The 16,062-nt window shown below is 36.5% G+C and overlaps 1 protein-coding gene across 2 annotated transcripts; it reads right to left on the bottom strand.

The window, feature by feature from the left end:
* Positions 1–4,928: 4,928 nt before the first annotated feature.
* On the bottom strand, positions 4,929–10,160 carry LOC115988840. 2 transcript variants are annotated; one of them, XM_031112466.1, is made up of 5 exons: positions 10,006–10,160; positions 8,807–9,820; positions 6,609–6,751; positions 6,417–6,494; positions 4,929–5,892 (listed from the first exon to the last, which is right to left on the bottom strand). In XM_031112466.1, the coding sequence occupies exons 2-5, from the start codon at positions 9,765–9,767 to the stop codon at positions 5,314–5,316; spliced, it is 1,761 nt and encodes a 586-aa protein (XP_030968326.1). In that variant the 5' UTR covers positions 9,768–9,820; positions 10,006–10,160; the 3' UTR covers positions 4,929–5,313. The 2 variants fall into 2 exon arrangements, with proteins under 2 accessions (XP_030968326.1, XP_030968325.1); XM_031112465.1 differs by having other exon boundaries at positions 6,417–6,527.
* Between the last annotated feature and the right edge of the window lie 5,902 nt (positions 10,161–16,062).

The raw sequence follows: 16,062 nt of genomic DNA on the forward strand, positions 1-16,062 counted from the left end.
TTGGCGAAAACCACATTTTCGTTCTTAGACTTTCACGCGATTTCCACTTTGGTTTTTATCTTTTATTTTCATCACTTTTAGATCCTATTTAGAAAAACACATTTCATTTTAACCCTTTTCGTCAATACCCTAACGACAAAGTTCTATGTGACAAATAGGACTATTAAAATAATAATAATAATAATAAATTTTATTTTGACATTAAAAAATCCCCCGCCAGTATCTAAATTAAAAAAGAAAAAAATAATTTATTAATTTTAACTAAAAATAAATAAAAATCAAAAATCACATTAATGAGATCTTGAACAAGAACAACAACACAAACCCAAAAAATTTTTAAATCTAAAAATCACCATTTTCTCAATAACAGCAAAATCATCAAATCCTAAAGCCACAAAGTACCAAATCAATCCAAAAATTCAACGCAACCAATCCAAACTCAGAAAAATCCATCACTCGCTTCTCACCAATCCAATCCATAGCAACAACAATCAAAGATCCACCTTCAACAACACCTCCGCTAATCACCACTGATTACAACAAATAAAATCACCCGCGAAATCCACCAAGCACCATCTTTAACCACAGAATCTACCAAACCCAATCACAGGTGAAACCCACTGATTACAACATACCCAATCACCAGCCAAACCCATCGATCCCAGCAAACCCACTCACCGGAAAACCTCACTGATCACATTAAACAAAATCAGCAGCCAAACCCACAAAGCCAAACCCATCGCCTCTTTCTTCAGACGTGTTTTAAGTTTTTTTTTCCTCCCATCGTGGCCACCGGAGAGTTTTATACATATTGTGATTGGTTGTTGGTGGAAGTGGGTAGTGGGTTTGAGGTGATGGTGGTGATCAGGTTTTTTTTATTTGGTGGTGGTGACTAGTGAGTTTCAAAGAGAGAGAGATTAGTCAATCTCGCCGCCTGAAGCCGATCTCACCACCTGAGTTGTCTCGCCGATCTTGCCGCCGACGTGTCCTCTCTCCACCTTGCCGATCTCTATTTCTCTCTCTCTCTCTCTCTCTCTCTCTCTCTTGGTGCTTGTGGCAATGTTTATAATAGTGGTGTTGATTTTGGTTGGTGGTGATGGGTTTGTAGCCATGGTGAGAAGTAAGTGATGGGTGTGTCTTCTTGTTGTTGTTCTTGGCTCTGATGTGAGACTCTGTTTAATTAAAATCCAACTTGCTTGAGGTGGGTTTGCTGGGTTCAACTTGCTTGAGATGGGTTTTTTTGAGTTTGGATTAGTTAGGTTGTATTTTTGGATTGATTTGGTACTTTGGGACTTTAGAATTTGATGATTTTGTTGGGTTTGAGAAAATGATGATTTTAAGATTTTTTTATTTTTGGATTTTAATTTTTGGATTTGTGTTCTTAGATCTGGATTTGTGTTCTTGTTGTTCTTATTCAAGACACACTTAGATCTCAATTTATGTGATTTTTTATTTTTAATTCTGTTTTTAATTTTTTTATTTAGTTAAAATTAAGAAATTAATTTTTTAATTTAGATGCTAACGTGACATTTTTTAATGTCAAAATAAAAATTTTATTATTATTTTTATTCTTTTTTGTGGTTCCACTAGTCATTATAATAACAATGGCCGAGAAAAGGAGCATGCCTTTCAACAAAGATGTTGTGGATTTTTTTTTAGCTAATTTTTTTTTTTAATTTGATAATTGGAGATGGGAGATTCGAATCTTGGTTGTCTCCGTTGAAAGCACTAGAAGGTGCCAACTAGTTAAACTGCCTATGAGGCTCTAGCCAAACTTGTTAATGGAGAGAAGAATAAAGAATGTGAGTAGTAAATTATAGTTGCTTAATTAGAACCCATTAACCTAATGAGTAATGACAAATAAATTATCTTAAGGGTTCATCATAAATTAAAATCTGACCATATCTATATAATAGGGGGAAAATGAAGGTGAAGTTAAATCTGTAAAAGGTTGTGGCTTTTTATATTTTAGATTGGAATAACTATTTTGGCTGAAATAACCAAAACAACTGAGACAAGTCAGAATAGACCGATATTTTGGGCAAGACAAAACAATGGGGTTCTTTTTATCACTTTGGTGAACGGTGTGAAAAATTTTGTCAATGCCAGCCAATGAGAAATTGAATTTAAAATCTTGATTTCTGTTACTCTTAACCATGAGCTAGTGGTGTATTCTCACAATATTTCATCTTAAGGTATCCATCTTCTAAGAAAATTGTCATTTATTACAAGAAAATCCAATTGTACTTGTAGGGAAAAAAAAATGGGAACTCCTTTAATAGCCAATTAATAAAAGCAAAATACATCTTTTGGTTGAATATTCTCCAATCAACACTACATAAGATATACCTATTTAGAAAATTGCAATATACTACTAACTGAGGATTAAAATTTTGGGAACCTTTGTTACTCCTAAGTCCTAACCCAGAGCTAGTGGTGCATTCTCAAATCAAAGTGTTAGGATAAGTCCACAACCAACAACACCTAAAAGAGTAATTTAGTTGACAGATGTGGTAGCATTCACAAGCCATGTTTTGAAGCTCTCACAATTAGGCCTAAAAAACAATATACACTCTAGTATAAGTGTGATTTAATATAATTTTTTGTTTTGTAATATATAATATTTTGTACTTTTTTATTTTTTAAAAAGGTCCGATGAATCCTAACTTCTTGTTTAATTTTATAAAAAAAATTTAGAAATATGGAAGGGTTATAAAAATTATGGATAATTTATTTTAATATAAAACTATATAAAAATATCCTAAACATAAGTATAAACATAAACATATATAATAATGTGTGTGCTTGTTTTATTTGAGCCCACAAATATGTTTTAATCTTTATTCAAATTTGAGAATATAGAAATATGGAAATTGAAATGTCAATATATGAATTTATTGGGGCTATTTATGTTTTCACTCTTTATTTTTTAAAATACTAGTAGATTTTTTAGTATATACCATGTGAGAGATGCTTAAGCTTTAGGGTCTTTAAGCTTTAAACAAGTTTTGGTATCCAAAAATAATCCGACATTAATTTGGTGCATCTTTCAACTTACTATTGATTTCATTGATATTCTTATTTCACTACAATTGTATAAGTCTAAATATGTATTCTAGTTCTCCACGTATTCACAAACAAAAGTAATTGAAGGAGTCCAATAGGTCTAATAGTGATTGAGAATACACTATTTCCCTTGTTTATCTCATATATTCACAAAAGAAAGTCGCTTTATGTAAGTCTTAAGTATGGACCAAATGGACCGAATAGGACCGAAATGAACAGACTGGACTGAATGGAACCAAATTAGACCGAAGTATACAGATTGGATAGAAGGGGACCGAATAGGACTGACGTGGACATATTGGACCGAATAGAAGCAATGTGGATTGAATAGGACCGAAGTAGACTGAATGAAACCAAAGTGGACAAAAGGACGAAATAGGACTAAAGTGGACAAAATAGACCGAATAGAACGACAGTGGATAGCATAGACCGAATAGGACCATAGTGAATATAATAGAACCAATGTGCACTGAATAGAGCCAAAGTGGACAAATTGGACAAAATTGGACTGAAGTAGACAAAATTAGACCAAATGAACCGAATATAACTTTAGTGGATAGAATAGACTAAATAGGACCGAATAAGAAAAATTGGACCAAAGATGACATAATGGACCGAATAAGATTTTTGAATATTAATAATTTTTATAGCATTTTTATGGCTCATATTTCTAATTTCTAATGTCTATTTTAGTATTTTCTTTGTATTTTTTTTTAACTCAAAACTAAAGAGTTTAGCCCAAATAAAATAAAATTTCATACTTTTGAATCCAAAAATTATGAAAAAAAAAGAAGAAGTATTTTTGAGCTAAACTTGAAAAGAAACCCTACAAAAAGAATCAATTTAAGACCCAATTAGTCCAAAATGGATTGAAGTGGGACCGAAATTGACCTAGCGGACCGAATTGGACCGAGTGGAATGAATTAGACAAAAGTAGACCTAATTGGATCGAATTGAACAAAAATAGACCTAATTGAACCAAATGGAAATTGTTTAACTTTTACAGAGAACAAATTACATTCAAAAAAATTTAGAGATAAAATTATTCTTTATATTATGTAGGGACAGGATTTTTAACGACCCATGAACGACGTTGGGCTCGCATGCAAAAGGTCCCGACAATATGATTTGTAGAGAGTGGGCTTGAAAGGTATGACCTTGGGCATAGGTTAACGATTTAGTCGCAGTTCCTACGGGAATTCTGTATGGACGGGCTTGGCTTCACTAGCTAAACCCTCCATTAGCATGGGTTGTGAGACCCCCCCCCCCTTCTTGCTTTGTTTTCTTCTCCTTTTATACTGGTGATCCATTTCCCTTTTTGCGTCCACGTGTCAATTTTACTTTTGGGGTGCAGGCCTGTCCAGTCGACCCATACCTAGAGTGGTTGGGGGTTGTTGGAAAAGCGCATGGGCATGGGCATGGGTTTGAGTATGGGCTTGTCAGATGCAGAATTCCGTGTTACTGTGCTGGCGGCTTTTCCCTTGCCCTGCCCCTACACTCGGTTTGCTCCTTTCTTTGGGCATTTAGTGAAGTGCCGAGCAGGAGGTCGTCCTCGACAGTGGCTCTCCTCGGCTTGGGCCGTGGACCCTAAGATAAACTGGGTCTGGGCCAGGGCCACAATTTCTTTGGCCCCACATATTACAATACAAAATAATTATTTATTCTCACACATTGCGTGGGTTTGCAACTAGTACAATTTAGCAAGTGTGGCACACATTAGGACTAAAACAAATGACATAATGAGCCTAATTCTTCAAAATCTGGAATTCAAGATCGATTGAAATCTCGGTCGATCCAAATTAATTTTATATGATTGACAAAAACAAGTCATAGTAAAAAAACACATGCATTCAACACCATTTATAATACAAAGAGGAAAAGAAATGCAACTACAGTTACATAACGTAGCATTAGACTAGTAGTGGTGCGGCAGTAGTGTTATCAACACACTGTAACAATCATTTACCGTACCAATATGACAGTACACCAGCGTAAACTTCTAACCATCATAAGCCTTACAATACAAACCAAACTTTTTTTTGAAGTAAAACAGAAACTTCACACAGCAATTAAAGAGCATCACAGGATTACAGAAGCTGTACACATCAATATAATACAAGAGTTTGCAGGATGGGGAACACAGTAGTAACGACACACCTAGCATCTCATTCTTTCTTTTTTTTGGAGGGGTAATGGAAACACTTAAACACCTAGCTTTTAAAAGTGTTATCATGCCAAGCCAATCATTTACTGAACATTAACCCCTAAGAGCAAGCCATAATGATCACTAGGCAATACAGGAAGCATCAACTTTCGGACCCATCTTACCTTCTTCTCCTCCTTATATGACACTCCTGGTTTAGCCTCCACTCCTATCATGATAATTGCATTTAATTTGAAATCACACAGATTGCAAATAAATCTATCTAGCCGCTTTTGCAAAGGCCGGTTACAAGACAACATTGGATTGGAAACAGTATCATATGTCCATCCATTTTCACCGGGCCTTAAATCTACCCAGGCATCAATCCATCCATCAGATAAAGGAAACTTTCCATCCAAATTTTCATCCCAATTCATGTCACCACAAAAGACCACATTTGGAAATTTCTTAAGAAGGTTTACAGCCTCCTTTGCCTGAGCTATACGTTCCTCACTGTGCATTTGATCCCATTTAGGAGGGGCAGGGCAGGGGCTCTCAAGATGGCTTGTGGCTACAATCAACAATTTCCCGCTCACTTCAATCTCTGCCATGCACAGTTCTCTCAGCATTGTAGAATTGCTGAACGGTTTGCAGCTGAAGGATTTTACTGGAAGTTTGCTCAACTGCAATTGACAAATCAAGTTAGGCTCCAACACTACCTTAAATATGAACATTGAAGTAACAAATTATTTGACATGCAGAAAAATCATATCTCGAATAACACTTCCTGAGACAAGTAGCCCGAAAGAGAGTGCACTATAGAAGCAAGATAAAATTTATAGTATAAAAGAAATTCACAAAAACAATCACATTATGGGCTTTACCACCTTAAAAGGTCAAATATAATAAAAATATGTGAAATTAATCATTTGAGAAGATGAGTAGATTTCTCAAGAATTGGGTAGCGACATAGCAGCAAGAAGATATATTATACTGTTAACACCAAAATGCCCCCTACCCCAATGTACTTTCACGGAAAAAGTTCTAGAAAGACCTAACGAAAAGAGAAAGAGAACCGAACAAAAGAACCTGATTTATCCAACAGACTGCAGTATCCCTCCACTAAGTAACCTCCCATGGTTTCTACATGCTTGCATTGCAACTATGTTGGCCAACCTAAATTTGCAAAGGATGCACAATATCTTACCTGCATGCAGAAATATCTTCTTGTACTGGCCATTTGATGTGAAACTGAGCAATTATATGAGTTCCACCAGCTTGATACCTTAAAAATGTCATAAATATCAAGAGTAACCTCCTGTACGGCATATATTCTGGTCATAAATATGATGAATAGTTAATTGGAAACGACCTATAAGATGAAGCCAAAATGGCACACCTGGAAACAAATGACATCAGGAGAATGCAATTGAATAAGTTCACCAAGAGCCTCCATCCTCTTATGTATCTCCAAATCTCCGAACCACACATTGTAACTCAGAATTTTCACTGTACTTGAAACCATTCTCAAACTATTTCTCTCTGCCACAAACACAGTTTTTTTAGAAATTCATATCAATTATAACAAAAGACTCCAACATAGCAACATTATAAATCTAAGTTAGATGTGACAATTAAATTTGGTAAATAATATTCATAAAAATAACTCATTATAATTGGCATCAATGTCCTCCAAAAACATGAGATTAGGAGAACTGATAACAATCGATGATTTTAGTTACAACCTCTCTCTAGTCATTATGCTCTATTAGAATCTCTTATTCTTTCTCGCCACTAGGAAGGGAAGCCTTACTTTTAAAAGGTCGTACCCAATGCACAAAATTCTCACTTTTGCAGAATCCTAAAAGGTCATTCACATTTATTTGAAATTTCATAAAATGATTCAAACACAACAATTTGTCGTTGCCCACTCCAGCATAAAGGCTGAGTACCGAGCCTTCATTGTCACTACTTCTGAAATTCTATGGCTTCAATGGTTCTTGGTTGATATGGGTGCCCCACGGTCCAGTAATTCTTCCATCCACTGTGACAACTGGAGTGCTATCCGCATTACTCACGACAATGTTGTCACAAGCTCACCAACTCTTGTTCTTTATCTTTTATTTTTCATATTTTGCAGAGAAATTGAACATCAAACTGGTACATTATCAAATCATCAATACGTGTTACCAAAGTAAAAGTTGAGGGGAATCGGTGAATCACCTTCTCCTTCATTGTCATGTAGCTTATGAGTTGTGGTCCATGATTTTTTTTTTTTTTTTGGTATTCATTGGGTTATGCCATATAAAGTTAGTGAGTTGTTGGCTTCTTGGCAGGGCAAGTTTGGTAGGCATCGAAATATAGATTTGTGGAGGTTTGTGTCGCATTGTTTGTTTTGGTGCTTATGGCGAGAGCGGCATGCTAGATGCTTTGAGGATTGTGAACGGTCCATTCTTAACGTTAAATCTTTTTTTTTTTCCATACTCTCCTTGATTGGAGTGTAGTTTTTGCCTTTTTATTCTTGTTTTTCTCTCTCCTATCTTATTGATCATTGTAATCTAGGCTCTTGACTTGTGCCACTCTAGTACACTTATAGTGTACTTGGTTCCATTTTTCTAATAAAATTTCTTATGTTACTTCTCAAAAAAAACTCAAGAACCAGCCCAGCAGCACTTTCTGCTGTCATTACCTTCCTAGGAGAACTCCTGAAAAGCATATGGGATTAGGCAATTCCTTCTTTGTGTATATAACACAAGAGACAGGCAAATTTCCCCACGAGGGAAATTTCACCTAAAGTCTTAGTATTGTCTCAACAGCCTAGTTGTCCTTGAGAGTTGAGACACTCTTACAATTTTAGGTTGCTGTTAGCTTCTGTTTTGGCTTACTGAAGTCAGAGCTCATCTTAGTTGCAGTGTACTTGACATATAACAAATATATATATTGATAAGTAACATATAACAAATATTATTTATAGTATAAGAACTTGATTAACGAAAATTTTGGCTAAAAGGAAGTGTATGAAACGGTCTCATCCACAAACCTTGTTGCCAGATATATCAAAATTTTAAAAAATTTAAAAAAAAAAAAAAAAATCAGCACCAAGCAAAGATTATAAACATTTTCTATAAGTGACAACTAGAAGCAGTTCCAATCTTGAGAGGCAATAACAAAAGAAAGTACAAAGAAGTGAAAATTCAAGTCAAAAATGAGCAGAATGACATTCTGATGCTCAAGAACACAATGTCAGCAATCAATTTGTTAATTGCTATCAATTTCATGCTACAAAGATCCAATATGATAATTCTATTGGACAAATAGAATACACCAAATCAATGCTTTTACGTTCATTAGCTACTAGAAGATTAATATATTTGCAGATACAATCAACAGATCATTAAATGGAATAAAAGAACTTGATGTCGAAAGATATAAATTTTACCAACTTTTAAGGATTAATAAGCACCATCAACATCATATAAAGTGATAAGTCAAAAGAAATAGGTAAGATGGACAAGAATTTGAGCAAGTCATAAATGCACTAAATACAAAATCCAAGATGAAAATGAAATGCTTATAGTGACTGGAAAATACACAGACCTCTTCTGAACGGAGGCAGATATTTGCCACGTTCTAGAGGAGATTGACCAGAAAGCTCAGATTCCAGTTGAGACTTAAGCATGGATTTATGAAGATCGCACTGGTCAGTAGAGAGAGCAGGTTGATTGTTATCTGGCGTCAAAGATGATGCAAGCCTCAACAAAGAGAAAGATGGCCGATAGTCTTTGTCTAACTGCTGGATAGGATCCTGGATAGATGGCTGACATCCACCAAATTGGGGAGAATCCTTTTGACTTCTATTGCTTCTCTTTGTCTGATCATTGTTCATCTTCTTGGCAGGAAAATCTTTGTCATGGAATGATAGAGATGAAAATTTATCATATGTTAGTCTATGCTCCACAAATAGCAACTCTCGCACAGCTTCAGGAACAGTTGGTAGAGGGGAACGTTCCAGCATAGACTTTCTAATATACTGATCAAATTCATCTGGTAAAGCCATGAGAAGCTGAACCAGCCGAGACTCTTCACGGTATTTCTTGTAACTCTCTAAATCACTCAATTCCTTTGGCTCCATCTCATCTAATTGCTGCCAATAACATTGCAAAAAACAATATAATCCAGCAAGGGAAAAACCACTTTGTTTCACAGCCTCAATTTCCCTCTCCAACCGATACGTTTTAGCCAAATTCGATTCATCATGATGGGCATACAACCATGCCAAGTAGTCCCATGCATCCTTGGCAGAGTTTATATTAGCCAAAAGTTTCTTAAGGGAACGATCAACATACAAGTCGATAATTGACCGTGCTGTTGCATTCATAGATTCCCATTGCTTAATCAAGTTTAAGTAATTTTTATTTTTGGGGTCAGGACGAGTCGCTAATCCACTTACATAGTCCCACAGTTCTCCTTCAATCTCGAAACGCATCATATATGACCATAGTAGATAATTAGTTCCATCCGATTTGAGTGAACCAGCATCATCCGGGTCATAATCCATAACCAAAAACAAGTTTCTCAATCAAAATGCAAAGATACTTGGAAATCTAACACCTACAATATTACGAACACGTAAAGAATATAATTGCTTTCATGCACAGTCCTTAAAAGAAAAATTCATGATCAAGTTTTGCTAGTCAATAATTAACATCTAATAAAATACATTAGAAGTCTAGCATTGACAAATAAGATGAAGAACAGAAACAAGAATTGAACACGAGTTGGAAGTGAGGACTAACCGGATTGAGAGGACCATTACTTAGTCTCAAAGCTTCAAATTAGAGCTCTGAGGAACTGACTCTTTTTTCTTTTTCCATACATGACAGTCTTTATTCTTTAACTCTTTAACCAACTTTAACTTTACTCTCAGGACAGGGACCAGTGAAGTCAAGGAGACGAGGTTGTCGTTTTAGTTAACGACTCGTTTTGACTGAATGATTTTATATGTAACTATGTAAGTACGTACCCAAGCTTATCTAAGAGTCCAGTCCATTTAGTTCTAACAAACACATTGTTCTTCGGCCTTTTTATGATCCTGAACCTATTTTCCTATGAATAAGATTTTATAACGATTAAATGCTCATGTAAACCCAGACCTTATTTTATTGATGAGCTTTACTAGCCTTTTCATGCCTAAATCCATGTTCTTTGTGTTAGGAAGTGGGGACGCAACAAATTGACACTATATCTATATCTATATATTACTAAAAACGTTTAATGTTGCTGTTCTTACGTTGCATCACATCATTCTTTTTTTTTTCTTTTTTAAAATATAATTTTCCCTACAATTTTAAAATGGTTTTTATAATTTTCAGCTCTATAAATGCAACCCACTACTTATTTATTTACTTCCACTATCACCCTATAATAAATCTGTATAATTAATCCAGCCTACCTCTTATTTATTTAGTTCAACTATCAAGCCCAACCCAAAACCTTTTCAGTTCAGTTTTAGGATTTTGTGTGAGCCTTTTCAGCTTTTAAAAAAAAAAAAAAAAGTTGCTTTTTTTTTTTTCATTTTTCTTATAATTGTTTTTAACATTTATTTTTTTAATATTTACACTTCCCCAACATTTCTCTCCCTTACCATTTCATCTCCCCACTACTTCTTCAATCTTTCTCTCTCCCTTACCTTTTCATCTCCCCATTACCTTCTATATTAATATCATTCTTCCTCTTTCCCTTCATCTTCCTTTATTTTTGTCTCTTCTTATTCACACCCTCTTACTATAAATTTGTCACTATCTCTTCTATTCTATGCATAGTTTTCCCTCACAAAAAGAAGGTTCCCTCTCTCTCTCTCTGTCTAAATTTTTTGGTGGATTTTATTTTTTATTTTTCTTGCATCTCTACTTTAGGTTGATAATTTTTTATATTCTTTAAAACTCTATTTTGGGTTAATGCAATTTAGTTTTGTTTTTTAAATTGTGATTTAGTTTTATTTTTTAAATTGTTTTTTTTTTTTTTTATTCTCTTTGATTGTTAAATGTTATCCTATTGCGTTCTAAAGAATTAAATATAGCATATAAAAATATAATATTAGTCTATTACATAGCATGATTTGGATAATTTGGTATTTATTCTGTTACATAGCATGATTTTTTATAGTGCTTAATTTAGATGTTAAACTGTGAGACTTTACTAATTTTTTATTATTTTCTAATCCTTTGTGGTGGGCAAAGTACTCTTAATAGTTGTATTAGAAGTACTCTATAATGCCATTTATTTAAAGAAAAGTAAAGGTTAGCAAAACGAAAATAATCAAATAGGTGACAAATTTTAACTTTTGCAATTATTGTGGGGCCAGAGAATTTGTGATCCCGGCCCATTTTACATTAAGACTCAAGGCCCGAGCCGAGGATAGGAATTGCCGAGGACATACAATGAAAGTACAAATAGCCTTGAGACATAGCTGAGGATGATTCTGTCCTCGGCATCCCCAAGGCACTCCTAAAAGAAAGGGCAAGAACGGTATAGGAACAGTTTTGGGAAAAACCGAACACATCCACGTTGATGGAGAAAGGACCCCTGGACAATATGGCGATAAAGGACAAAGGAAAGGCTGCCATTACTGCAATTAAATACTCTGCGCCAGACAGAGCAATACTTTTCAACTTTTACAACCACCCCCAACCACTTTGGGTATGGGCTAATGGGACAAGTATCAGCCCTGGAAAGCGGAACTTACACGTGGACGTTGGAGGAAGAGTAAAGGCTAATATAAAAAGAGAAGTAAGCAATCTAGAGAAAGGGGCTGGGAAAAAAGCTCAAGAACCAGAGCCTCCCAGGTCATGCCGAGGAGAAAGACTTCTTGAGCAAACATGGTTCACCTCTATATGAGTACCATGATTAACCGCCGTCCGGTGCCCAAGGCCTAGCCCTCCAAGCCCACACTCTACAAATTATATTGTTTGGGCCCTTAACGTGCGGACCCAGTACCATTTTGGGGTCGTTACAAATTGAGTCCTTACAATTGGCGCCGTCTGTGGGGAAGGCTTGTGCGTTGGCATAGGCGGTGGATCGAGAAAGTCCCTCCATCACTTCCAGCAACCCGTTGTTGTGCCCTAACATAAAGTTCCACTAGGGGCTACGCTTCGAAGCGTTAGTAGCGCAGACGGTTCTAGGGGCTTCCAACGTCAGATCAACGTCCCACACCTTGGCCGAGGGGCTAATCCCCCCAAACTTAAAGAAATTCTAAGTTTTGGACAGAACAAAGGTATTCATAGTCCTCGGACTCAAACCTATGGGGAAACCAACTACTTAAAGAAAATTCTAAGTTTTGGACAGAACCAAGGTATTGCATGGTCCTCGAACTCAAACCTATGGGGAAACCAACTACTTAAAGAAATTCTAAGTTTTGGACAGAATCAAGGTATTGCATGGTCCTCAGACTCAAACCTATGGGGAAACCAACTACTTAAAGAAAATTCTAAGTTTTGGACGGAACCAAGGTATTACATGGTTCTCGGACTCAAACCTATGGGGAAACCAACTACTTAAAGAAATTCTAAATTTTGGACAGAATCAAGGTAACAGAACCAAGGTATTGCATGGTCCTCGGACTCAAACCTATGGGGAAACTAACTACTTAAAGAAAATTCTAAGTTTTGGATAGAACCAAGGTATTGCATGGTCCTCGGACTCAAACCTATGGGGAAACCAATTACTTAAAGAAATTCTAAGTTTTGGACAGAACCAAGGTATTGCATGGTTCTCGGACTCAAACCTATGGGGAAACCAACTACTTAAAGAAATTCTAAGTTTTGGACAGAACCAATATATTGCATGGTCCTCGGACTCAAACCTATGGGGAGATTAGTCATTAGAAAATGGATTAAGTCTTACACAGAATGGAAATCCCGTCCTGTCCTCGGATCCCCAGCTCTAAGGAAACTAATGTAAACGAGTATTTAGGCCTAGTACAATCATACCTCGGTCCTTGGACCGGATGCCAAAAATGGTTAAAGCCATGAATGTTGTTAGGAACGTGGTAAAGCACCCTAGTACACAGCGACCATCTCGGGTAGTTCATTTTGGGTTACCCATCCTCGGATGATCGCCTCATACGCAATATAGAACGTTCAGATGTTATCTCGGTTAGTCTTATATGTATAACCTTTTTCAGGTCGACATTATTGTGCATGTTAGTCTTAGTAAGTTCAAAATAATAGCTTTTTGTTAACAGGGGATTCGGCCCTAAGTATCGTTCAGAAAAAAAATATATATAGCACATCCATTCACAGTATAACTATTGCAGAAAAGAAAGAATACTTAGAATAAGATAAAGTCATCTTTTATTAATACCAAGAAATAGTACAGCGTACAATGAGGCGTTTAAGCAAGCCTATACCAGAAGCTAACTACAAAGGCAAAAAGAAAAAGCAAAAAAGGAAAAAGATACAAGGGAACGATAAATCCTTCAAAATTTTGCTCTTGTGGTGACTAGGCATGACAGGATGGCCCCTTTGACGAAAGGGGAGAAGAGGCAGAAGAAGAAGCAGAAACACCAGGATGTCCCTAATGATGGAAGAGAAGAAGAAGCAGAGGTAAAAGGAGGCACCAGAGAATGAGGAGAGGAGGAAGTGAGGATGCCTAATCCCCACATCAACTCTGACTCCTAACACGTGGGTATCATATTAGCAGCGCTCGAGAGAAAGCAGATGGTACCGACGATGAGAAACCCCATTGCTGTCGCACCAAAAATCTGTCGCGACCAACACCTGCTTTGGATTTTGGCTGAAGGAGGAGGAGGCTTCTCCCCCGCCTTGTGAAAGGGGAGAGCTGTCTTGAGTCTCCGTCTCCCTTGCCCTGACCGCGCCATCTTGAGTCTCGAAGAGACCCAGTGCTTCTAGAGTGAGTGTGGTCCCTTCACCTCCACTTCTGCCTCAAACATATCACTCTCTAAGGCTTAAATTACACTGGTAATGAAAACTTTGAGCGTGGCTGGAGGTTTAGGAATTTGAAAAGACTGAAGGGACTGTACATAAAGAAAGTGACCTCCTACCTTGCTTCTTATACGGAAGACAAGTCTGGTGGCATTTAATCTGTACAGATTTTCAAGAAAAGTTATAAACGAGATAATTCCCACTCAACTCCCAACGCTGTCTACAACCGTTGGATGGGCGTTGCCTCGTAAAAGGAACTTATTAAAAACGCGTCTCGTACACTGAAACGGCAGAGGAGCGACGTGAGTAAAACTAAAGGAATGTCTCATGACCGAGAGCGTTTCCCAAGCAAACGAAAAGACACCGATATTAATGAAGGACAAAGCTGGGCAAGCCATGATATAGGCCCGACATCACCAAAACCCTCCTCCCCGACCAATGGGTCGGGCAGTAGGATTTTGAGGGGCTATTGTGGGGCCAGAGAATTTGTGACCCCGACCCATTTTACATTAGAACCCAAGGCCCAAGCCGAGGATAAGATTTGCCGAGGACATACAATGAAAGTCCAAATAGCCTTGAGACATAGCCGAGGATGATTCTATCATCGGCATCCCCAAGGCACTCCTAAAAGAAAGGGCAAGAACGGTATAGGAACAGTTTTGGGAAAAACCGAACACATCCACGTTGATGGAGAAAGGACCCTTGGACAATATGGTGACAAAGGACAAAGAAAAGGCTGTCATTACTGCAATTAAATACTCTGCACCAGACAGAGCAATACTTTTCAGTTTTTACAACCACCCCCAACCACTTTGGGTATGGGCTAATGGGACAAGTATCAGCCCTGGAAAGCTGAACCTACACGTGGACGTTGGAGGAAGAGTAAAGGCTAATATAAAAAGAGAAGTAAGCAATCCAGAAAAAGGGACTGGGAAAAAAGGCCAAGAAGCAAAGCCTCCCAGGCCATGCCGAGGAGAAAGACTTCTTGAGCAAACATGGTTCACCTCTGTATGAGTACCATGATTAACCGTCGTCCGGTGCCCAAGGCCTAGCCTTCCAAGCCCACGCTCTACAAATTATATTATTTGGGCCCTTAATGTGCGGACCCAGTACCATTTTGGGGTCATTACAAATTGAGTCCTTACAATTATTATTTTATAATAATGCATGTATAGAAATTTAATTCTTAGCCTTTGCTAATAATTGTTTATTTGATAATATGTTTTGGGCGGCCGAAATTATAATTTCTACAAAGAAAATAACCTTAATAGATTATCAAAAACAAAATTTTATCCTAATATTGGTTCAATTAATCATTGTTAAGTTTTATTAATTTTTTTTAGTTTACGTTTTTTTGGTGTTTTGGATTATTCCTATATTACATTTATGATTGTTCCTATAATAAATAAAAATATAATTATGAAATACATTACTCATTATTAGATTAGTTTAAATTGTAAAAAAAAAAAAAAAAAAAACCACCATAAAAATAATTATCACGCGCAACGCGCAGGTTCGCGGCTAGTTTCATAATAGTTGAGATGTCAATACCTCACAAATCAAAATAATATAATAAAATATGAGATTATAACTCACTACAATTAAAACAAGGGTGCTGTGAGAATTTGTTGTGTCCTTAAAATTTCTCTTAATATGATTCATCTTCTATACATCAAGAGAGTGGGAACACCAAACAGAATATGAAGTCCACGAGATGCAAAGTTTGTTTTTTTAAGAATCAAATGCAAAATCATTTAGCTATGTAAAATGATGGCATCTTGTGATATGATGAGATGGAGTTTAGGCCATTGATCCCTCGTAACATTAAATGGACCATGAAAGTGCTAGTACAAAGTCCATATTCTTTTTGTGGTTCCACTAGTCATTATAGTAGCAATGGTTGAGAAAAGG

This window comes from Quercus lobata, chromosome 5 (genome assembly GCF_001633185.2).
Source record: "Quercus lobata isolate SW786 chromosome 5, ValleyOak3.0 Primary Assembly, whole genome shotgun sequence".
Classification (NCBI taxonomy): domain Eukaryota; kingdom Viridiplantae; phylum Streptophyta; class Magnoliopsida; order Fagales; family Fagaceae; genus Quercus; species Quercus lobata.